Consider the following 25,302-nt stretch of genomic DNA (forward strand, 5'->3'; position numbering starts at 1 on the left):
GCACAGACAGAACTGGAGGTCCGATTAGGGCAGCAAATAGTTCAGCATTGGTGTGGGTAACTGCAGGCTAGGAAAGACTTTGCTTGAGCAACTTAGTTATTGGTCCAATACTGGTGTCCTTCTGTAGTCCTACTGCTGGAGAGTCTCTCAGTGGTGTGGTGCGATACACCATTTGGTCCTGGGGCATTGGCACAGCTTTATCTAGCTGTCTCCTCTACATACAGTACAGGCACTGTATGGAGGTACTGTGCTGATAAACTCTCAGCTGAAAACAGTGCACAGTATTGGGATGGGACTAGATTTATCTTATTGTGATTTAACTCTGGGCTAGATGGGACACTGTCCCTGGTGCTCCATGAATGCTGCTGGGATTATTTTGATACTAGTGCAGTGCCATTACTTATAAATCAGTACTAGCAGTCACCTGACCTCACATCTCCCTTCCACTGCTCCAAACACCTGTGAAAGAAAATACCGGTCTGTTGCAAGTGCATTGCTAATTTAGCTGTTAGTAATATGTCATAGCTGTAAGGCCCAAATCCTGGATCCATTCAAGTTACTAATAAAACTCGCTGCCTTCAGTGGACCAGGCTATATGACCCTACATACCATTTTGTTGCCATTATTTTGTTTAGGAGGCTTGAAAGGCCTTGACAGAAGCTACGTTACTGAGAGGTTGAATAAAAGAAATCCAAGTACAAACATCCTCTCCTTTCCTGTTCTTCAATTCAAGAACTTCTTATTGGCTGTTTGCTAGAGTTAAGTGAGTGATTGGCAGCGGACAGTTGATTTGACAAAAGCTGATGCTTTTGAGATCAGAATTTTTTATATTTTGTAATAGTATCTTAAAATTCACTGTTTCTGAGAGCAATTCCTGCTTGTCACCTCACTTTCTGGACTATTCAGAGTGAACACACAAGTGACATTAATTAGTATAACAATTCAAACAAACACATGGATTTTTTTTCTCCTTTCAGTAGTCATCCAGCTATGTTGCTTGTCTGCATATTTATGGCACTGTTGTGTAAGAATAATGGCTACCTGTTCCTAATAGATTGCAATTAACCGGCTCAGTGTGGTGTGTGTTTAACACACACAACCTGTATTGCTCAGCTGTGTGCCATAGCGTCCATTAGCAGCAGATTGGCTGTTCTTTTAGAGCAGGAAGATCTCAGTTCTGTCCTTGCTGTTACAATGAAGCTCAATGGGCTGAATGCTCAAAAGGAGTTAGGTGCCTAAATCTCAGTTTTGGGACCATGGTGATGCACAGATCCCCCACTGAAACCCTGTAGGATCCTAAACTTGCTCAGCGCCCAAGTTTTTGCATTAAAAATCCCATGGGAACCTATGTTTGTGCCTCTGAGCATGCACGCTGCTGCTTTCCTGTGGACACCTGATTCCTGGATGATTCACAAACTAGGGCAAGGTAAGCATTCAGCTGCCTAACTCACCTGAGGGGCCCAATCCAGTAGGTATTCTCAGTGGCAGCCTATTGGATCAGGTCCCCCTAGGCAAGCTTAGGGAACAGCCCTGGAGGGAGGAGACCGCCCTCACAACTTTAGCCTGGTATTTGAACAGGCATCTGCCACCTCCGAGGTGAGTGCTCTGATGATTGGGCTGTGGGATATTCTGATGTAGGGAGTCCCTCATTCTCTCCTGTTTCACTGTGGATAAATAGTTAGTCATTGGAGCAGGGGAACTGGATCGTGGGTCTCCCCCATCCTGGGTGAATGCTCTAACCACCAAGCTACCGAGTCATTCTCAGGCTTGTTCATGCTCTCTTAAAGAGTCATTTGGGCCAGAGAGCGAGTGAGAGTACAAGAGAATGACTCTCTAGCCTGGTAGTTAGAGCACTCACCCAGGATCCAGTCCACCTGTGTCAACGATTCCTTATTTATCCAACACATAGGCCTGCAGTCATGCCAATGGGAGCGTTATACTTCAAATACACCCTTCAGACCAATGTGTGCAACACCCTTCTTCAATTTCAGTTCTGGATTTGAAGAAGTCCACCTAGTGGTTTATATAGCCCAGCTTAATATTTGCATTACAATAGCACCTAGAGGCTCCCAATGAAGTTGGAACTCTGTCATGATACACACTATACATACACACAATAAGAGTCAGTCCCTGTTCCAAAGAACGTAGAGTCTACGTAAGCAAAAGGAATGTTGTTAAACCCTCGGGAATCCAGCCACTGTAAATAATATACTAAAGGATTTTGATGGGTGTAAAAGTCTCATGCCTAAGGTAAAGGCAGGGGGCTGGAGAATTGATAGAACTGTTATTCATATGAAGAGTAATGGGTGGGGGGTGATATGTCATGGGAGGATGAGTTGGCAGAGACCCAACCTGTGAAGGAGACAGATGTAGTGGTGGGTGGGTCTTGCATATGTGTATATGTTGTGTGTGGGGCTACAATTTAGTGAAAATAACTGTTAGAGGAAGGCATTAGGCTTCAGGAGTTCTGGGTTCAGTTACTGCCTCTGTCACATACTTCCTGTGCGACCTTGGGCAAGGTACTTAACCTCTGTGTGCATTGGCTACACACTTGTAAAGTGCGGAAGATAACACTGCTTCTCTCCCACTCTTTCCCTGGCTGTTTTCCTTAAACTCTGTACTCTCAGAGACAGCGAGTGATAACAATCCCTGTGTGTTTATGCAGCAAGTAGCACAATGGAGTCCCTGTCTTGGCTGGGGCCTCATGGTGCTTCTGAAGTGCCCTTAAGACTTTCTCATGGAATTGGGTGCAGCGTTGGTGGGGAATCCTCATCTTTAGGATGGGGGAGAGGCTACTGTGTCCCAAAGAGAGGAGCCACTAAACCACTTCACCTTCCAGCCTTCCCTCGGCTCCTCCTTTCATGGCCCAAAGGGCTCAATCAAGAAATAAACAGAAAACCACTATCTTCAGCTTCAACTCTTTCAACAATCTTCCCAGTGAAACTTCATGACAGCCCTTCCCACCCACTACATGGGATATCTCACTGACATGTGAGTGGTGAACAGCTGCTCCCCCTGTGCTGTGCCACGTGGAGAATGTTGAATTCTACTTTAAGCAAACTCATCTTAAAGCAAACTCATCAGTGCCGGACCTGCCCTGCAGCACCCCATCCCTGCTATCCCAGTCCTGGGCTCCCCACCCAGCTCTGCCAATGTCCCTTACTCCTGACCAGCAGCCCCCTCTGCAATTCCTGTCCTAACTCTGTAGCAGGAACACTCTCATATTTTGCCCCTCAACACAGCTGTGCCAGTCTTTTTCAACCCTGATCCATAAGACACTCAGCCATCCAAATGTTATACATGCCTGTGAACAGAGACTGTCAGTCATGATGAAAAGCCTGGGTAGTTTTGTGTGATGTTGAATCTCACCAAAATTATTTTACTTGTGACCAAAGCAGCATTCACATTTTGGAATCCAAAGGTTAAAGGTCAGTGCCCTGACCGCAATGTGCCGCAAGCCCCTTTGAATGACTGTAAGATTTCAGAAGTGTTTTGTGGTAAGTAACCTTTAGCAAGAAGACAGCAGACATTCTCTGCTAAGCTGTTCTGAGCTCCTGCTATCAGTCTCTTTGACATTCCTAACTTGTTTCAAATTTCAAACTTTATGTTTAGCAGAAAACACTACGGGGGGGGGGGGGAGGGGGGAAATCTCTTCACCAGTCATTTTCCCCATCACAAGAGGCTCTCATCTCTAGTTTCCATGGTGATCACGCGGCTCTGTGATTTGTTCCAGTTCACACCTCCCTCTTAGCTGCAAAAGGGGTGATGTTATGGGAGAGGCCATTGTAATTTGGTAACCTCCCAGCTAACCATCATCCTCAGGAGCTCCTCTGCTGCCAGCAAAAGAGGGCTGTGCTGGGGGTATAAGGACCCTAGAGATGGGGGCTCTCCTATTAGAACACACCAAGCAAGAGGTGTATCTGGGACATTTTGTACAGTAGGTAGTGATGTAACAGCCTGATTCGGCTCTCGCGCACTAGAGTAAGTGTAGAATAACTCCACTGAAGTCAGTAGAGTTATAGCCAGGTAAAACAAAGCTCAGACCTTCTGCCTTGAGAGTTTGCTGCAAATTCTACCGCCATGTTTACTTGGTCTTTACAGCAAGTAAATGAGTCATGGGAGAGCTAGGAAAGTAGCCTCCTATGGTGGTCCACTCATCTGAACCGGAGCACAATCCAAGCCCCAAGTGCACATGGACAAGAATCACTTCAAGCCGTGGAGAAAGAAAGGCTGGGTGTAACATGCAGCAGGAACATCGGGCAATTGTTGAACATGCATTGGGCCAGGTGCTAGGGTGATAGTACATCCTAGGGGGTAGTGGGAGCCCAGTATTAATTTGGGGCAACAAAATGATGCGCTTTGCACCACTACAGCATTCAATGAGTGTGCAAAATAAAGTGGAACTGTACTGTCTGTGTATTCTGTGGGGACCAAATTCAGCCTTAGAACAAAGGGCCACAGCATTTATTGAAGTCACGCGTGCCAAACTGGCAGCAGGGATCCTGTAGGTATAATAATAGAAGGAGCGAATGAGGGCGGGGGTGCGTGTGTTATCCTGTCCCATTAGCTACTTCCCCTCCTCTTCCCCTTCCTATTGTGTGTCTTTAAAAGAACAAGTTAGGGAAAAGATGTCTATGAATCCTTTGAGGGGCACGAAGATGGTCGAGAAGGGCCTCATGGCAACCTTTCCCCAAGCGCCACAGAAGCCATGATGCATCAGAAATCCTCACAGAGGTTAGTCCTGTCTGGAGCCATTTCCGTCCTTTCTTCTTGTGATGTGGGGGAATTCTGAATGACTACAAGATCTAAGCCTCTTAATGATATTTACATTCTGTGATGGTGTGGGGTTCAAGCCAGACCACTAAGGGGTTGTCACCACCTGCCCTGCAATACTGGTGCCTGAAATGCTATGCTGCTGTGGCCCAAAGCCCTGACCCCAACAGCTAGCCTACAAGCATGCAGGTCACACCCCAGCTTCCACACCCCAGTTACTTTTTGCAGGGTAACACCCAAACCTTTCCAGTCCTGAATTTCCCCAAAGCTGTCTGCCCTGTAGTGTCAAGCCCTCTCCTGGAACACTCTGAGAAGTTATTAAGTTTGCTGGTACTCCAAAGGGAACACGAACAGCCGCTCGTTAATTTAAATGCGGTTTGACAAACTCTCTCAAAGCACTGAATTGGTTTATAGTAAAAGTAAAACAAGTTGATGAAACAAAAAAGTCCATAGGTTTAAGTGGTATCAAGTACAAGGAATAAGGAGAGAAATGGTTACAAACAAAAGTAAAAATAAGCTTCTGAGACTAAAACTTAACTTAAGATACTATCTTTCCCAAATCAGGTTTCTCACTTATACTCAATTCCCAGACATTTCAGCCCCCTTTGGTAAAGGTTACAATGTTCTGTGATTTCTGTTTGATCTGACTTCTTTAGTCCCTCAAGTGATGGAAGACACTAGTATGGCTTTGTTTACCTTTTATGTAAACACCTTCATTGTCTCTGATTACCAGGTTGGTCAGACAGGCAAATACACATTCCTCTGTCTAAGGCAGACTGTGCTTATGCATTGCTCACCAAATTCATTTTAAGAACATAATTCTAGTACATATTTATAACGATGTAAACACCCTGTGCATACACCACACAATGATTTTCGGGACCAGAGTGTTACTAGTTTCCATATGATACCTTACACAACAACTTTTAGATACAGATTATGACAACAGTGAGGTTAGGTACACTGAGTCTCTCTGGCCTAACAAGAGTTGTTGACACAGAGTATTGAACCATCAGTGGTTCTCAGTATCACACTTTCCTTCTTTTGTCCCCGCGAGCTGCCCAAAGTGGTCGTTTTGGTTCGGGTGTGCTTGCTGTCCATGCTGCTGCAGCTATGTTGCTACTTTTAGCGAGCTAGCTTGATCAAAGTTAGCGTGGGTGTGCCTACGCATGCTGCCATAGGCGTCGACATCCTCTCTACCCCGGGGGGTGCTCGACTCCCCCTCTGTCCCAGGCCCGCCCCCACTCCACCCCATCCTCCAAGCCCTCACCCCCACCCCACCTATTCCCACCCCCAATCTGCCCCCAGCCCCACCCTCACTCCACCCCTCCCCCAAGTCCCCACACCACCTCACCTGTTCCTGCCCCTGCCCCCACCCTGCCTCTTCCCACACCCTCCCTCGAGTGTGCCCTTTCCCGCTCCTTCCCCTCCCTCCCAGCGCCTCCTGCATGCCACGAAATAGCTGTCCCACGGTGTGCAGGAGGCGCTGGGAGGGAGGGAGAGGAGTTGATCCGTGGGGCTACCAGTGGGCAGGAGGCGTCGGGGCGGGGGGATGGCGAGCTTGGCTGCTGGGGGGGGGTGCTAATCACCTGCTAAATTTTTCACGTGGGCACTCCAACCCTGGAGCACCTACTGAGTCAGAGTTTATGCCTGCTGTACTCAGGCCTTCCGATTGCTGTGCAGAAAAACCCTTATTCTGAATTGTCTGCAGGCTACCCAAGCTTGCTGGTAAGAGAAATGCCCATAGCAGGAATGACCCATCATTGCATAATAATGTTATTTAGCTCTCCCAATAACTAAGCTACACGTTACTAACTCCTCCCTGCTCTCTCCTCCCAACTGTTCTCTAATTCTGGACAATGAGACAGCAGCAGGTCCGCTCCTGGCTCTTGCTTGTGTCGTCCAGTAACTAATTACAAAGGTTACTTAAAAAGCACCAGCTCCTAACTTCCTGGCATAACCACACAATATAGCCTGTGTGCTTGGTGGTAACACATGCAGGCTTTAAGAGCAACTGCACAGTTACTGTGACTGCACCCCAAAAATCACAGCACTAGTCGTGTGATCACAACAGTAATTGGTGATGCAGTTTTCCTCCAGGTGCTGTGGAACCAGTAAGTGTTGCAGAGAAAACAGTGTAGTGTCCCGCAGGCCTGAGAGCTCTCAAAAGTCTTGTCTATATTGGGGAAATGTGTAAACAATTACTACCAGTTTAGCTGAACTGTGTTAATGCTGATAAGAAATCCAGGGTAGACAAGGCCATGGTGACCAGACTTGTGTTTACCACCATTTCATATAGACCTGCTGAAGCTAAAATGATGGTAAAATCCCACTCAGATGCTGGAGCCTTGTCTATACTATGGCTCCCATTGGTTTTAATATCACTTCATCTGAACCAGTGTTGGAGAGGGAGGGAGCTTTGTGAGTAATTTCATTCTCCACCCTTCCCTCATCCTCCTCACCTTCACCTCCCAGCCCAGTAGAGTTTAGCTTGGATTCGGCATATGGTTTAGCTGCAGGGTTCCAGCTTTGCAGCCAGTTTGTCACCTCAGGTAGAAAGAGAGAGAAGGAGAGAAAGGGCCAAGTGACTCTCATGTGCAGTGGAAATGGGGTGAGACCAAAGGGGCAGAGAAGAACAGATGCGCTCTCTCTCTCTCTCTCCCTCTGTGTGTGTGTGTGTGTTTAAGGCAGAACTCAGGCCTAGGGATTTGATGGAGCTGAGAGTCAGCATACCAGGAATGTCTAGTGTGTGATGGGATTTTACATCAGAGTCACTGGAGTTTGTCAGGAGTTGGGAAGGGGGCTAGAGCTGGCTGAGAGATACCTGTTGAAAATGTTATCTGATGAATGTAGCCTTTTTCTGTCTGTGAATGAGTTGCCATCAAATGGAGTGTAGTTTGTGGCATGTGTTTGGTCACCTTGGCCACATGGCATCGCTCCTGCTGCCTGATTGGGTGGCTGGAAAATTGTACTTGGGAGCATAAACAAATCTTCTTGATCACATGTGAATCTGTATATTTGAACACCGAACGCTCTGTGTCAGGGTCCAGGGATCCATAGGCATTAGCCGTTCCCCAGGGAAGCAATGGTTAACTTCAACTCTTCATCTCTCCGCCTTGAGCACAACCAGAATTTTCCTCAGGAGGGGGCCCACAGAAAGGACTCCTCTCCAGTAGAGTGCTTGTCCTGGGACAGAAAAGACAGTGGGGCTCAAGCTGCCCCATAGGTAGGACTCCTTGTGGTGCATGACTCGCAGAGGGCAGAGCCAGCCACAGGCAGATTTGTGTGGCTGCAGCCAGGAGAAGAAATGAAGGGATGTGCCGAGTGCAGGGGGAGGTAGGGTGCAGCGGTGCAGGCCACCAGCACCCCCACTCTCCATGGAAAGTCCCTGCATCTGGGCTGCAGCTGCCCTCCACCTCCACATACTGCTGCCCTTCCTGGGGCAGGGGCTTGGGGGAAGTGCCAGAGCCTTCCATCCCAGGCTGCCGCACCAGGTTTCTGACAGGGGCTGCCCTGTTGGGTCTCTCACATCCCAACCCAGCCCATTACCTCCTGTGCTGGTGGCGGGTCCTTGGCCACAGGGTCCCCTGTGCCGCAGTCTCTGGCATGGCTTGGAGGGCAGACAGGGCTGCTGTGTTTCTGCTCAGAGCCAGCCAAAAGTGGGGGGCCTGAGCCCCTGTAACACTATGCCTGTGCTTCCTACACTTGTACAAGTGCTGCAGGGAAGGACTTAGAAGAGTGACTGCTTGGGAGACAGAGGAGGAGGATGCCTTTTGGCAGGCTGTGCCATCACCCCATCCCCATCCTTGTTCACGAAGAGCACACGAAAGCAGGTGCAGGCAGGTCGAAGTGAACTGAGTCCAATGTCCAAATGAATCTTTGCCAGCTGTGTTGTTCAGTGTCTGCACAACATTGGAATCTGTGTTGGGGGAGTGTTGAGGATTTAGGGGAAGAAAGATAGCCTCTTTGTTTAGGGGTGCAATGCAGGGGGGAGGGGAGGAGTCATACTTTTCAGAAGGCCCAGCAATGTGTGGGTCGTTCAGGGCTCTATTTAGTTTTGGGAATGTCGACTTGCCCTGTTTGCAAAAAGATAGGAGCTGTGCTTTCCAGTTGCCATAGGAGTCAAATGCTGCATTTTCAAAGAAAAATAACAAGTTTTTAAAAAGTCTGGCACAAACTTCACCAGAGCTGACATGCTGGCGATTGGCTCTTCAGAGGAACAGTTGCTCGCATGCTGGTGTGACAAGACTGTCAAGCAGCTGCTTCAGTATGTCTGGAGGCTCATGTGTGAGCACTTAAATCTGTGAAAGAAATTGTGAAGGTGCATGTGACTTGTAATCTTTCCTTCTCCATAATTTAACCTTCTTTCTTCTGTAGCTCTGAGCTTTCTCTATTTTGTTCATTTCGTGTGAGAGGGGAAAAGATGTGGGGGCATCTGTACAGTAATCCTTTATTCTTTTTTAATTTTGATCACAGCCTCTCATTTGCTATCAAGCTATTCTGTACATAAATCTAATTTGTCTCCAGATGTTCTGATGGGTACCTTTTTAAGTGGCAAAGCGATTGTTTGCATGAGTTCTTAAGTGATGTTCTTTCCACACAGCATCATGGGGATTAATTATTCTCACAAGGTGAAGTGAGAAAAGAGAGCATGGAAAACATTTTTTTTTACAAGAGAAACAGAGGATAATGAAATATGTGGCGGCAAAGCAGAGTGAGAGACTAACAAAACAGGCCACAGTATTCATGGACTAGTTACAATTGCATTCATATATGCTGGCCAGAAAATAAGAATTCCAGTTTGCAGAAAATTGAAGTTTTGGAACTTGGTTTTGTCTACATTGGAATGAAATCAAGACCTTTCAAAACAAAAAACACAAGAGAGAGACCATGGGTTGTGGACAGGGGTGAAAGTAAGTCCAGTGACTTACCGGTATGCTGGGGCCAGCTCTGGCCCCTGGAAGGGGCGGGGCCTACGGTGGAAGGGGCATGGCTGAGGGAGTCAGAGCCAGCCCCAGCCCACCCTATAAGGTAAGTGCCCCCCCCACCGGGGTAGCAGCAGCAGCCCAGGGCTCCAGGGGCTATTTAAAGGGCCCAGGGCTCCCCTGCTTCTACCGTCCCAGCCCTATAAATAGCCGCGGGAGCCCTGAGGAAGTGGCGGGGCTCCAGCGGCTATTTAAAGGACCAGGGTGGCAGAGGCAGCTGGAGCCCCGGGTCCTTTAAATAGCCCCCGGAGCCCCCGCTTTGGGACTATTTAAAGGGCCCGGGGCTCCCCTGCTTCTACCGTCCCAGCCCTATAAATAGCCGCCGGAACCCCACCACCACTACTCCAGAGCTCCGGCGGCTATTTAAAGGGCCGGGGCGGTTGAAGCAGCGGGAGCCCCGGACTTTTTAAATAGCCCCCAGAGCCCTGCAGCCCTACCCCAGGGCTCCAGCAGTGGGGCTCTGGTGGCAATTTAAAGGGCCTGGGGCTCCAGCCTCTGCTGGGAGCCCTATGCCCTTTAAATTGCCCCTTGGGGAAGCCAGGCCGCCCTGGTATGGCAAACCGTCTCTTACCGGTATGCCGTACCGGGGCGTACCGGCTTACTTTCATCTCTGGTTGTGGGTGAACCAGGTTCAAGTCCTGATGCAGAGCAGGCTGAGTGCCTTAAGGACCAGATTACTGGCTATCCTAGGGGGGTCTCATGTTGGCCAGAAATTCAATCCTGGATTGGCAAAACATTTTGCAGAATTGTATCGGTTTTGGTTTTGATGAATTGGCATTTTTCAGCTAAAACACATTTTGTCAAAAAAATCCTGACCAGCTGTAGATAGGTAAAATTGACCTGGATCTTTGCCCAAACCTGATTTGAGAAGTCTTTTTAGATGTTCAAAAAAAAAAAAAAAAAAAAAGGTAGGATGTTTATTATTCTCTCTTTCTCACTTCTTTGCTGTCTGATTCACAGTGAGACTAGAAGCACAACGTACTGAACGAACATCTCATGAAGGACCCTGTTCTGGTGCAATTTCCGGCATGATTTTTGTGGTGCCGAATGAGTCTGTACAAGTTTGCATCACTAGGGCACAAAGATACTTACCATGTGGGGACTGTGATCTTGTTAGATCTTGCATGCTAAGTAGGGCTAGTTGAAAAATGTTGAACAAATCACTTTCCTGTCAGAAAATGCGGTTTCATCAAAATCATTTTTTTTGTTTTGAAAAGATTGATTTAGGGGGAATTTCATGTTGGGAAAATCAGATCTAAATACTTTGTTTCAGATTGTCAGTTTGAAATTAAATGTTTTTCTTTGGGTTGGGATGACACTAATCTCTGAGTCCATCTCATCTGCTGTGGTACCTTGTGGGAGCTGAAATTCTGGGTCCCTCAGTCCCAATTCTTTCTTTTGGGACCTGCTCACTGGCTGGTCTATACCTCCCATAATGCTCTGCAGTATCTCCCTCTGTCACTGAAATTCAGTTTTTCTTTTTAATTGTCTCTAATTTCTAAGCAGAGTCAAGTCTAGTTAGAACTGAGATGGAGATATTCTCCCCCCATTCCCCAAAAAAGAGAACCCCTGTGGTGGAGGAAGTGATGTTAGGTAGGTAGTGCTCTGCCCTCTCCTGGCACAGTGTTAGGATGTGCTGCGCTGTTAGAGGTGCCATCTTACAGATGAGATGGCAAAGTCTTAATCACCTCGAGTTAGTTATTCCATATTGTGTGGACTATTAGCAGGAGCTAAGGTTGCTAATCCACATCCTGGGCAAATTCTTATATTGATATTTACATTCTGCTTTTCTGAAGACCTCCTCCTGTTATTCCCCTGTTCAAAACCTGTTGCATTACTGGTGCAGAATAGCATCAAAGTTCCACCCAAGAGGTGGGTGCATTTTAGTGGTGAATGAACCATATTTTGTTAATTGCTCTGTTGGAGGAATTGATGACCTTGTGACTAAAGTACAGGATTAGAAGTCAAGAGAAGTGAATAATCGTCATGCCCCTGCCCAAACAAGTCACTAAAGCCAAATGGTTACTGATTTTGACCGACTCAGTCTCGGGGTCCCAACTTGAAACCCTTGGGGCCTAGTTTTCCGAGGTGCTGATGCCATTAACTCCAACCAAAGTCAATGGCAGCTGGGTGTGCTCGGCACCTCTGTAGGCTTCAGGATCTTTGTTTCATTTTCCCTATTTGTAAAATGAAGAGAATGCGGCTGACTTTGTTTGTTTGTTTGTAGGGATGTTTGAAGCACTGTTGGGTGAATAATTCAGTGAATATATTGAACAAATGTCACCCCTTTTCCTGCTTGTGAATTGTCCATGAACAGTGCAAGATCTTTCTGAATTATTCATCATTCAGAATTACTTGCCAAATTTCTATGAATAATTTTTGACTTGCAGCTTGTTCAGGAGCTGCCTATTGCGAATATTTGAAATCAGATCTGCATTGATTAGTTCTGATTGCACGCAGAGGTGACCCAGGGCGATTCCGGTTCTTGATAGGATGAGTACAGACCTGAGATTGAAAGTTCTAGTGTGACCACTCAGGATGAATCATTTAGAATTCATTCTTCAGAAATATCCAATGGTAGGTAGAATTTGCTGTTTCTCTGAACATTTCAGCCACTAAATTCTGTTTGTTGGAACAATGTCAGAAAATGAACACAAAGGCACAAATGACCATAGACAAATTGTTCTCAGATCAGAATGACTGTTTGTTTAAAAGGTTTTGCAGTATTCCCCCAGATCTAGCTATGAGGCTAAATTCATATAAAAAAGTGTTTTGAGATCCCTGATAGGATTCTGCATTCCTAAAACCTCGCCTCTCTTGCAAGAAGGATCTTTTATGGGGATTCAGTGGAATTTTCCCTACTGGACAGGAAATCTCCTGCTGAACAGGTGAAAAGTGAAAGCTCCAGGACTGTTCAGTGCTAGGTATTATCTGTCCACACATTGAAACACAAGAGGCTAAATCTGGGCTAAATGTGCTATTCTTGTTCTCTGTTGGTGGGCAGCTGGTTTGTTCTAGGGTTCCAACGTGTGTTCAGGATCTTGAAGAGCCGCTGCGTTCCCACTCTCTGCACCTCATTCAAAACCAGGAGTCTGTTTGGTGCTTGGAACTAGCAAGATTGGGCATCATTTCCCCATAGATACTGGTTATAAAGTTTCCATCCTTCCATGTGCTTCAGATCCCTGCCTTTCCTGCTTTTCTCTCTCTCCCCCCACTCACTCAAGACATAAACTTTAACGATCAGATTTCATGCTCAGTCAAGTTTTCAAAAGCCACCTACGAATCTTCAATCAGATTATATACTTGCCCTGGCTGGGCGGCTGCTATACTGTCTCTACAAGGGGTTGATGGCCAAAGATAAATAATGTGCTAGCACTGGCAGCATCTCTCACTTCCATCTTCCTAAACCTCTGCAAGCGATGACTTAGGCCTTGTCTACACTACGAGAGTAGTTCGATTTTACTTGCATCGAATTTTTGTAATCGATATTGCAAAGTCGAACGTGTGTGTCCACACTAAGGACAGTAATTCGACTTTGTGCGTCCACACTAACGGTGATAGCGTCGACATTCGAAGCGGTGCACTGTGGTCAGCTATCCCACAGTTCCCGCAGTCCCCTCTGCCCATTGGAATTCTGGGTGTAGCCGGCAATGCCTTCTGGGTAACAAAATGAGTCGAGGGTGCTTTTGGGAAACTGTCGTCATCCGTCCATCACTCCCGCCCTCCCTCCCTGAAAGCGCCGGCGGGAAAACAGTTCGCGCGCTTTTCCAGTCATTGACAGCGCGGACGCCACTGTACTCCGAGCATGGAGCCCGCTGCGACCATCGCTGCAGTTGTGGCCGCTCTCAACGTCTCGCAGCTTATCATAAAGGTTTCCCTGAGGCAGATGCAGAAAAGTCAGGCAAGGAGGCTACGGCACCGCGGTGATGTCCTGAAGTCTGAGAGTAGCACAGACCTGTCAGAAAGCAGGCGACCCAGCGCCGAGGACATCACAGTGGCAATGGGTCATGTTGATGCCGTGGAACGGCGATTCTGGGCACGGGAGACAAGCACTGAGTGGTGGGACCGCATAGTGCTGCAGGTCTGGGATGAATCCCAGTGGCTGCGAAACTTTCGCATGCGGAAGGGAACTTTCCTGGAACTTTGTGAGTTGCTGTCCCCTGCCCTGAAGCGCAGTGACACCCGGTTGCGAGCTGCACTGAGTGTACAGAAGCGAGTGGCCATAGCCCTGTGGAAGCTTGCAACGCCAGACAGCTACCGGTCAGTCGCGAACCAGTTTGGGGTGGGCAAATCTACCGTGGGGGTTGTTGTGATGCAAGTAGCGAAGGCAATCGTTGATGTACTGCTGCCAAAGGTAGTGACCCTGGGAAACGTGGAGGCGATCATAGATGGCTTCGCAGCGATGGGATTCCCAAACTGCGGTGGGGCCATAGATGGAACTCACATCCCTATCCTGGCACCGGACCACCAGGCCACCCAGTACATTAACCGAAAGGGATACTTTTCCATGGTGCTGCAAGCACTGGTGGACCACAGGGGACGTTTTACCAACATCTACGTGGGATGGCCGGGCAAGGTTCATGACGCTCGTGTTTTCAGGAACTCTGGTCTGTTTAGACGGCTGCAACAAGGTATTTACTTCCCGGACCACAAAATAACTGTTGGGGATGTGGAGATGCCTATAGTCATCCTCGGGGACCCAGCCTACCCGCTAATGCCCTGGCTCATGAAGCCCTATACTGGCGCCCTGGACACTGAAAAAGAACTCTTCAACTACCGGCTGAGCAAGTGCAGAATGGTGGTGGAGTGTGCTTTTGGCCGTCTCAAGGGGAGATGGAGAAGCTTACTGACTCGCTGTGATCTCAGCGAAACCAATATCCCCATTGTTATAGCAGCTTGCTGTGTGCTCCACAATCTCTGTGAGAGCAAGGGGGAGACCTTTATGGCGGGGTGGGAGGTTGACGAAAATAGCCTGGCTGGTGATTACTCACAGCCAGACAGCCGGGCGATTAGAAGAGACCAGCGGGAAGCGCTGTGCATCCGGGAGGCTTTGAAAGAAAAGTTCCTGAGTGAGCAGGGTAACCTGTGATTTTATAGTTTGTGTACTGAGAAGCTAAACCTGCCCCCGTTTCTTTACCCAGGTAATGTTGACTATCCTATCCAGTTACATACCCCCTTCACCCCCCCTCCAACACACGTGTCGAAATAAAAATAGTTCTACTTTGTTAAAGCACACCGTTTTCTTTAATACTGTTTTAGCGGGAATTTTTTAAAACTGGGACGCAGACTGTGGTGCGGGGCGGGTCTAGTGTTGTGATGCGAATGCAGCTTCTAAACTCAAGGATTGACAGGCTCCGCTGCGGTGGGATGCTTGTTTCAACGGAGCCTGTCAACCCTCCTGATCGGGACTGTGTGTATGGGAGGTCTATTTGACTTTGTGGCAGGGGGAGGACGGTTACAGATCCCATGCTGTGTGGCTCTGTGATCCTGTCTAAGGACCGGCGCTTAAGATCTGTAACTGCCCTCCCCCGCCACAAAGTCACAGAGCAACCCACCCCCCCCAACATTACATCAAAACAACCTCCCAGACTAACCGGGGCAACTAGTCACTGCATCACTGCACTGTGTATGTGCCCTGCTGCTGTGCCTGCCCCCGACTATGTACCCTGCCAAAGGAGACTGTCCTGTCCAATTTCCAACCCCCTTTCCCCTCCTCCTCCAAAAGAACATGATTGAAACAGTAGTTAACAGAAACGAATTTTTTATTATCAACTACACATGGCATTGGGAGGTGAAACTTGGACGTGGGCTTGTGTCAGGCGGGAAGGAAAGAACTTTTCAAATTTTGGGAAATGAGAGCCTTCTGCTACTAGAGCTCTCTGCAGGGGTGGAGTGAGAGTTAGCAGGGACTCTGCCGCCTCTCCTTCTTTGCACTTTGGGTGAGGTGGGTATGGGACTTGGTGGCGGGGGAGGGCGGTTAGAGATGGACTGCAGCGGGGCTCTGTCCTCCTGCCTCCGTTCCTGCAGAACATCCACAAGGCGCCGGAGCGTGTCCGTTTGCTCCCTCAGTAGTCCAAGCAGCGTTTGAGTCGCCTGCTGGTCTTCCTGCCGCCACCTCTCCTCCCGATCCATGTTGGCTTGGTGCATTCGGGTCAAGTTCTCCCGCCACTGGGTCTGCTGTGCTGCCTGGGCTTGGGAAGAGGCCATAAGCTCAGAGAACATGTCCTCCCGTGTCCTCTTCTTCCTACGCCTAATCCGCGCTAGCCTCTGGGAGTGTGATTCCAGGCTAGGTTGTGAGACAGTCGCAGACGGGGCTGTGGAAATGGGAAAAAGGGAGTGAATTCCTCAGAAAGATAAATGTAGTTGTGAACAAAGAACATAGTCTTTCTCTGTGAACAAGACCATGCACAGCACCTTTCACATGCGCACTCAGCACAAGGTCGAATTCTCGGCCTTCGCATTCTGTGCCTGGGGTCTTGAACAGCACATTTGAGAAGCGAGGCAGCACAACGGAATTTCTGTTGCAGGCAGACATGGTAAGCCGTACACTTGTGGCAGTTTAAAACTTTTATATTACCACTGGCCTCATTTCACATTTAAATCAATGTCAGTCCCTGCTGCCAGCAATCCGGCAAGCGGGAACTCTGCCCCTGTCCCACCCCCTCGCGGCTGTCCCCGGGAATGATCCCTTTCGGCTGCCCCTCTCCCGCCTCCACCGCGTGGCTGCAAACCAGCGGTGACAGTTCTGTAAAGGAACGGGAAAGCAGTCCCAACACTAACATTCCCCTACCTAATTAAAAGCAGGTCACCATGGCCGACATCACCCTGATGAGGATCTCCGAGAGCGACAAAGAGAGAATGCTCCGGGAAAGCCTCCAAAGACCAGGGCCGTATGCCGCCCTGCTGTGCAGAGCAATGATCCCCGAGTACCTGATAATCTCGTGGCGCGGCAACGTGTCGTACTTCGGAGGACCCAATAAGGCCGCTCTCCCCAAGAACCTCATGCAACGGCTTTCAAGTTACCTCCAGGAGAGCTTCATCGAGATGTCCCAGGAGGATTACTGCTCTATCCCCGCACATATAGACCGCATTTTACTGTAGCTGCAGTAGCAGGGAATACACAGTAGAGCGGCTTGTGCAGGACAATCACTGAAAACCGGACATTGCTAGATTTCTTTTCAAAACTTGCACTGCCCCTTACTAAACCGTTAAGCGCCTAGGGCACACTAATCATGAACAACCCATTCTTTTAATTGTTAATATTCCTGTTTTGTTAAAAATAAATGTTTAGATGTTTACAACACTTACTGGCTGATCCTTCACCAGATTCTGTGTCCGGGGTAATGGCTGGGGACGCTTCGTAGGGGATCTCTGTAAGGGTGATGAAGAGATCCTGGCTGTCGGGGAAATCAGCGTTGTGAGAGCTGCCAACTGCCTCGCCCTCCTCATCTCCTTCCTCATCTTCCCCGTCCCCTAACATGTCTGAGGAACCGGCCGTGGACAGTATCCCATCCTCAGAGTCCACGGTCACTGGTGGGGTAGTGGTGGCGGCAGCACCGAGGATGGAATGCAGTGCCTCGTAGAAACGGGATGTCTGGGGATGGGATCCGGAGCGTCCGTTTGCCTCTTTGGTCTTCTGGTAGCCTTGTCTCAGCTCCTTGATTTTCACGCGGCACTGCGTTGCATCCCGGCTGTATCCTCTCTCTGCCATGTCTTTAGAGATCTTCTCGTAGATCTTTGCATTCCTTCTTTTGGATCGCAGCTCGGAAAGCACGGACTCATCGCCCCACACAGCGATGAGATCCAAGACTTCACGATCAGTCCATGCTGGGGCTCTCTTTCTATTCCCAGACTGCACGGCCATCACTGCTGGAGAGCTCTGCATCGTTGCCAGTGCTGCTGTGCTCGCCACGATGTCCAGACAGGAAATGAGATTCAAACTGGCCAGACAGGAAAAGGAATTCAAATTCAAATTTTCCCGGGGCTTTTCCTGTGTGGCTGGTCAGAGCATCCGAGCTCGCACTGCTGTCCAGAGCGTCAACAGAGTGGTGCACTGTGGGATAGCTCCCGGAGCTATTAGCGTCGATTTCCATCCACACCTAGCCTAATTCGACATGGCCATGTCGAATTTAGCGCTACTCCCCTCGTCGGGGAGGAGTACAGAAGTCGAATTAAAGAGACCTCTATGTCGAACTAAATAGCATCGCAGTGTGGACGGGTGCAGGGTTAATTCGATTTAACGGCGCTAACTTCGACATAAACGCCTAGTGTAGACCAGGCCTCAGTCAGTTGCTGTGGAAATCATTAGTGTTGTGACTGCTCCAGGTAATACAACTGTAACGCTGACAGACCCCGGTCATCGGCGGGCAGGATTGAACCTGGGTCTCTGGAGCTTAGTGCATGAGCCTCTACTGCATGAGCTAAAAGCCAACTGGCTGTTAGCTAAGGCTGTAGAGCAGACTCATTTTCTCTCTCTCTCTAAGTGGTCTCAGTGCCACTGGATGGGACAGAACACCACACCCAGGAGGTGTGTGGGTTACACAACCACACTTCCTTCACCTCACCATGTGTCCTCAGACAACCACACTCTCTCTTCATCCAGTACAGGAATCTCTAGACTCTCTCTCAGCCTTTGTCTGTTTTCCATTCTTCCTCCATTCACTTAACATTGGCCTTCTCTCTGTCCCTTCAAACAATCTTGTCACTCCTAGAGCAAGTGTCTTCTCCTCTGCAGCTGTGGAGAGCAGCCTTCCTGGGCAGCCTTAACTACTCTAGAGAAATGTGGGGAAAAATTCCTGCAAGTGCCACAATCAATTCAGTTGCACCAGTAGTAGCTCTAGTATACACAAGGCTCCATCAGCTTCTGATGTTTTCATCACTGTGTCAGTTGAATATACTGCTGAGCGAGACAGTGGTAAAAATGCCAGAAGCAGCCAAAGCTTTTTCTGCACTAGGGCTGTGACCAGTGCTTTCACTCATTTGCAGTGTGACCAATGGCAAATCATTGAATACTCTGTGCCTCACTTTCCCCTGCTGCAAGATAGGTATAATACTTACCGACATCATTAGCTCACAGGGAAAAAAATTCTGAGGCACTCAAACAGCAATAAATACTATAGAAACACTTATAAATAAGTTTTATAAAGAACACAAGGGTGTCTTATACACCTTTGATTAAGGGACCTTGCCTTTTCTCAGTAATAGCCTACTGTTTCTCTTCCCTTTCTCTGAATACCCTACCACAATGAACCAATTACATGCTCCCATGAAACCCACAAGGAGACTTGTAAATTGCAGTCTTTGGTCCAACTTCAGTCTGCCACAGAAAGGTTTAAGACTTTGCCACTTCACCCTCCTTTTCCGAGGTGCAGAATTCAGAGGAAATGCTTTGCAATTTCCCTTAATGTCATCCTGTTGCTGAGTCACTTGGCAATCCTGTCTTTCTGCACACCAGGAGATAATTATTCTTGCAGCCATACAACTCAGGGTGCAGTGCCTTCAAATCCTGCAAACTAAGGAGCGTTGGGCTAGATCACGGGTTGAATGGGAGACCCCCTAAGGAAAACTCAGGCTGCTGCAGGGAGTGGTGATGGTGAATCAGCAGGATGTGCTCTTTGCTCTGAGTCTTTGCAGAAGTAGTAATGCACTATCATGGTGTTAGTGGGGGTTTGCTCAGCTGTTAGAGTCCCTGACTCAGTCATTAAAGATCGCATGACACTTTGCAAGAGTTGGGGTGTTAGCCGTGGTGTCCTGGCCATATTCCAAGCTGGGTAATTTGATATTTTTCACCTTAAGCGTCCCCTGCAAATTGAATTGGATACAATCTTCTTCTTCACTTCCAGTCCTAAACTGTTGTGTAGTGTTGCTGTGCGCTATTAAACAGCTGCTGCATTGAGAGTTCGATGCTGGGACTTATTCTGTCGAATGTCTGTAAAGCCGTTCAGATGTCAGGCACTATATAAAGAAGTGGAAGATATTTTTCTCTTAGTTTTCCATTTAGGAAGGCCATTTAAACAGCAGCTGGGTGGGCAAGATCTGAAAAATAACTCTGCTGAGCTGGAAACTGGGTGGGCAGCAAAGCAGGACCTGATGACACCAAACTGAGATTGCCTCATGACATCATAGCTGTAAATGGGATGCTTGGTGCAGTGGATAGTGCTCTGAATTGGGATTCAGGAGACCAGTAACTGTTTATGGCTCTGACTCTGAGGTACTAGCCAGTCTTAACCTGGTTTGGTTGATATGGCTGGATATTGATTAGGCTAAGTATAGTCCAATGAACACCTGATTATTGAGTTCCATTCACTGATGTAATGTGTTTGAACAGTCTCTTTGCCCTGTGGGTTTGCTTTTGAAGAGAGTAAGCTTTGTTTCATTTGGATCTCCTCTTGTATTCTTTAGTGGCGCTAACCTGTGTAAATATGACGTCTGTTCTAAATGAACAGCTGGTCTGTCAAGTAATCTGCGGTTCTGGTTCACTTCTTTAACCAAGTGCAGGGTAGAATTATAATTACAAGGGATATCAGTGGCTTTCTGAGGTCCCTTCTACAGAGAAGAGTTAACTGTGCTGCAGGATGAAGCAGGAAGGCTCCTTGGTTTTGCTCTACACTTGAAACTTGATTGCTTGATTGGCTCACACCTGGGCCAGTAACAATCCCCCGGCTCTTGCTCTGCTATGAGAGCCACTGCCCATTAAGCCAGTTACAGTGGGCTAAATCCTAGCCTGTGGCATGTCTGCGGCCTGGAGACCCCATGGGGTTCTGAGGCTTGCAGCTGTGCCTGTTTGCATTAATTAAGCCACAGGTGATCCACAATCCATGAGGGGGCTTCATCACACCAGCACGGTTGTGCACCTTTGCCACATCCCTAGTAACAGAGTCTGTGCTTCCCCACTCATAGACACATGCAGGTATCCAGCATCTATCATCCCAGCAGCTATACAAATACCTTTTACTTCCTATGCCACATGCTCAAGAGAGAGCTCTGGCCTGGTTTAACATGCAGCCTGTACACGATTTCCTATAGCAAGCATTGACTTGCCCCTGCCTTATGCCCTGGAGTATCAAAGTGTTTTATGTATCACAAGCTCCATTCTCATTCACAGTTAAGCCCAGCCCTCCCTCTCTACCACCAGCTCCCCTCTGCCATCCCCCGTTTTGCTGCCTAATAGCCTTCTGTTGGTGTAATGAGTTAATGAGCTGTTTTCAGAGATCAAACACTCTCTTTAATACACAAGTGCCTTCATCTACCAAAACAAATTCCACCAGCTTTGAGGGAAGAAGGGATGGCAGCAAAGAAAGAAGACCGATGTAGGGAAAGCGTCACTACTTGCTGAGCATTCGGATTAGGGAGGTGAGAAGGGCTAGCATTTTATTCCTTCAGTGTCCTGAGTATCCATCACTCAGACAGAATCCCCATTAACAGGAATCTAACTCCTCAGTCACTGGGCAAAGTTAATTAATTTGTAAATATATTTCATCTTCTAAGTGGCAGCCCTTTCTGCTCCAGACAGAGCACAGCTGGGAGATGGAATGTGTGAAAGGCTGTGTTGTCACGTGATGCCACTTTCACCCCCGGGGGATCAAGGTGACACCAACTCATTCCATCTCCTCCAAGCGAGCCCCTGGTAGAATGGAAATATTTTGATTAGGGTGATGAGGGAGGGCACTCGCATCATTCTTGATGTGCAGTTCCTAATTGCTCAGCTTCTCACAAGGAAAGGGGTTTGTATAAAGCAGCGCTTGTCCACTTCTGTCATTCCGTTCATGAAAGAGACCTCTCCCCCTTACAGCACCAACCTCCTTTTCCCTCACCCCACTCCCTCGCAAGGTACCTCATGCTGCAGGTCACCAGGAAGGGCTCAGCCAACCACAGTTAGAGAACCCCAGCCTTAAAAGGACTGGGGCATGTCTGTGTGTGGTCCTGAAATGCTGCCTCCAGGATGATGGCGCTGATGGAAAAGTCCCACTGGCTGTGGCAAACCACTGCTGTTCTTTTTTGCTTCTAGCTTTCCTTCCCTCCAGGGCTAAAGGGTTGGGAGCACGAGTCATTTAAATCCCTTTGTTTAATGAAGGATTAAGGCCCAATAGCCCACGTGCCACAATATTGACTCATAGACTTTAGGGCAGGAAGGGACCATCATGATCATCTAGTCTGACCTCCTGCACGTCGTGGGCCACAGAACCTCACCCACCCACTCCTGTAATAGACCCCTAACCTCTGGCTGAGTTATTGAAGTCCTCAAATCATGGTTTAAAGACTTCCAGTTCCAGAGAATTCACCATTTACACTAGTTTAAACCTGCAAGTGACCCTGTGCCCCATGCTGCCCTGGTTCTAATTCAGTCCTGGTATTAACTGTTATAATCCTTGATGATGAGTGACCCCCATACTTGTATAGTAACTAGTAGCGCAGATAACGATCAGCTTACAATGCCCCTCATAGGAGAAAGGAGAGAGTATTGGTCTGTAATCTGTATAATGGGGATTCTTCATTGAGGCTCCTAGACACGGACAGATACTGTAGTTCTCCCTGGCTGCCAGACTAACGCAGCCTGTGCTGCCTAGTGCAGGTTTCCCTAAATCCTGGCTTGGACTCTGCAGTTGTAAATATATAGAACTAGTAGACTGGAGTCCAACCAGTTAGTAGCACCACAACCCCTAAGAAAATGACATTACTTTACGTATTCCAAGACAAGCTGTTTCCCAAATGCTGCAGCAATTTCCTTGGATGCTGTAGGACCTGGATGCAGGGTGGAAATTCTGCAGCCGTTTTATTGAAATTAGGAAACAAAGGTTTTATTAATTTAAGATGGGCTATACAGTCAGTACAGCTGCCCTAAGTTGATTGTTTTGGCATACAATTCTGCACTGGACGGTTTGAGGTATGTGACATTATCACATTAGCTGGCTGGTTTTGCTGAAACAATCTACAGTGAAATAGTGAAGAATCTTGACATTCTAATGGGGATTATGACATTATGTTTCAGAGTTAACCCATCATTTAGATGAGTAGAGCAGCTCACGCTACCAGCTAATGCTGCGGGCTAGCTGCAGGCTGAGGAAGACCTAATAGCATTGTGTTGGATTTGGTTCACACTTTCTTCTCAACTGCAAGGGCTAAAAACGCCACTTTTTTTTTTAAAAAAAGGGTTGTATTCTGTGACCTTAGAAATGTGGCATACACAGGGCCCTGAATACATCACTCTGTATTTTTTCTAGGGTGATGGAGGAGGATAGAGAAAATCCATCCATCTGGGAACTGGAACGTCAGTTAATTTATTTTAATGAAGCTTTAAAGAAGTAACTGTTCAGAACTGGGTTGGCATCTCCTCTTGTCTTAAGAGGAGGCATCTGTATGAGACAGAGCATCTAATTGGAACGTAGTGCTGGGGATCGGGACTTGATTAGAGGGAGGTAGTTCTTCCTTTCATAATGGAGAGGCATGGCTCTGTTAGTCCCCCAAGAACGTTTGGTGCTGCTCCAGCTTTCTGTCTGTCTGCACTCCTCGCTGCATCTACACCTTGGCTCCGCTCTGTAATCCCGTTTCAAAAGAGAAACGCTGGCAGTGTTTTATGGGATTTGAGTCCCAGAAAGCAGCTGAAGATGAGACAAAGTTTATTCAGTAGAATCAGGATGGCTCACTCGAGAGTTCTGCTTGTGGAAGAACCATGTTAGCTGAAGCTGCCATTGACCGTGTAAGATACCAGGCATCTTTATGTACAAGTCAGAGTCCAAAGCAGGCTTCAACGAAGGCTGAAGGAATGGTTCCAAACAAAATCTAGGTCTGTCTGAACCAGCCCTTATCTGAATCTGAACATAGTCTGGTCACAGAGTCCAATAGGCCAGATTGCAACTTGATATCATAAAGTTGGTTTCCTAATACCAGTTCTGCAAGCGCCTGACCAATGTGTCATTAATATCTACCAGTTCAGTCTGTATGCTTCTCTTTCAGAAAGACTGAGCTGTATTTGTATTTTAATATTCCTTTACGAAAGAATAGCATTTATTTAGGGCAATAGCTAAATTTGGTATGCAGTGATGCAATATGCATATTTGTTCTTGATATTAATACTGTGCTTATTCTGTGGACCGGATAAGTTTTACGATACCTTTAACTATTTATTCTAAGTGCTTGAGTTTTGTAAACCATGTAATAGGTAAATATTTTTTTGTCGCTTAGCAACTTTAACTAGATTTTGGAGAGAAGACTTTTATTATAGCCCAGGGTTTTTTAGTTTCATTTTTTTCTCTTGTGTCGGTAAATGAAGACATAATTTGTTAAAGTCTTAGTAAGCGGGACTGAAGGGTCACCAGATTGCTAAATTAAAGAAGTGAGTACTGTTGGCAAAATTAGTAAAAGCTGAAAAACAATATCCTTACTCTACCAGCAGCTTTGAAATTGTTGTACAAAAATATCTGGCAGCAAAAATGCAGTGTGTACAATACATCACCCAGTATCTTTGATTTGGAGGGTGAAATAATTCACCAACAATATATGCCATCATAAAATGTATTATCCTTCAGGTTTTTATTCTCTCAATCAGCTACAATGATGGTGAATCATGTCTAGTTTTCAAATGCCAATTTTTAAAGGTTTTACTATTCCTGCCCTTGAAAACTGCCTGTTTCATGAGCCAATGTCAAAATCTATCTATATTCCTTTATAAAGCACTTATCACTGTGGTATTTAAGTGTTCTACATGGATTGAAAAACAACAGAGAGGTGGCCTGGGGCTAGTCAGCAAAATCTACTTAAGTTTTGGATTTTGTGATACAATGCGATTTCATTGAGCTGACAGAGGGACACACAAACATCAGACACTTCACAATTTTTTTCTAAAAAGGAGCCATTTATAAGTTGTTGTTTTTTTTAACTTCAGAAAGAGATTAAAGTATTCCAAATTTCAGAGCAAATTCTAGTTGTCAATGAGACATAACTCTAAGCATGTGAAAGCATGAAAGTTTTGACTGATTTACAAGGAGATTGGAGATGGGATCAGCTTTCTATTGAGACCCTGGTTGCAACCTTAACAATATTGGGTCCATACCCTTTCTCCATAATATACCATTTTTCTTAATGTGTATATTGATAGAGTACTTCCAAAACGATAAGTTAGGTGTCAGATCCAAGACCTGAACATAAGTGTTTTTTTGGTTCTGTAGCCAATATCTGCCTCTGAAAGTCATAATGCCTCCCAGTCAAGCCACTGTATGCTTTAGCTAATCTTTCTGAAAAAGGTGGCTGCTAATAATGCTTTGCATTTAAACAGTGCTTTTCCCTCTGTAGATCTCAAAACACTTTACAAACCATTAGTAGCCTGATACTATAATTGATATAAGGAAGTACAGATACTTGAAATATTGGAGGTGCTGTGGTGGAATTTAAGCTCAGGTCCTATTCTGTGAGAGATCGCGATTTTGTTCCCACCTCTGTTACCAGCTTTTCTATAATGTTTAGAAAATCACTTAAACTCTCCATGCCTTGGTCACTCCATTTGCAAAATGGAGGCAGTAATATTGATACCCTCACCCCAAGACAGTGA

The 25,302-nt window shown here is 47.1% G+C and overlaps 2 protein-coding genes across 3 annotated transcripts in view; one reads left to right on the forward strand and one right to left on the reverse strand.

Moving 5' to 3' along the window:
• Positions 1–25,302, forward strand: part of LSAMP (limbic system associated membrane protein) — a 1,358,048-nt gene that overhangs the window by 568,858 nt on the left and 763,888 nt on the right. The window lies entirely within an intron of this gene.
• Positions 15,503–17,770, reverse strand: LOC135976588 (uncharacterized). The gene is made up of 2 exons (XM_065573178.1): positions 17,067–17,770; positions 15,503–16,072 (listed from the first exon to the last, which is right to left on the reverse strand). The coding sequence occupies exons 1-2, from the start codon at positions 17,641–17,643 to the stop codon at positions 15,597–15,599; spliced, it is 1,053 nt and encodes a 350-aa protein (XP_065429250.1). The 5' UTR covers positions 17,644–17,770; the 3' UTR covers positions 15,503–15,596.

This window comes from Chrysemys picta, chromosome 1 (genome assembly GCF_011386835.1).
Source record: "Chrysemys picta bellii isolate R12L10 chromosome 1, ASM1138683v2, whole genome shotgun sequence".
In the NCBI taxonomy this organism is placed as follows: Eukaryota; Metazoa; Chordata; order Testudines; family Emydidae; genus Chrysemys; species Chrysemys picta.

Excerpts from the sequence above, each read along its gene's own strand:
- LOC135976588 (XM_065573178.1), bottom strand. The coding sequence starts at position 17,643 with ATGCAGAGCTCTCCAGCAGTGATGGCCGTGCAGTCTGGGAATAGAAAG. Across the intron at positions 16,073-17,066 it reads ATCTGGTGAAGGATCAGCCA|CCCCGTCTGCGACTGTCTCA; the intron begins GTAAGTGTTGTA and ends CCATTTCCACAG.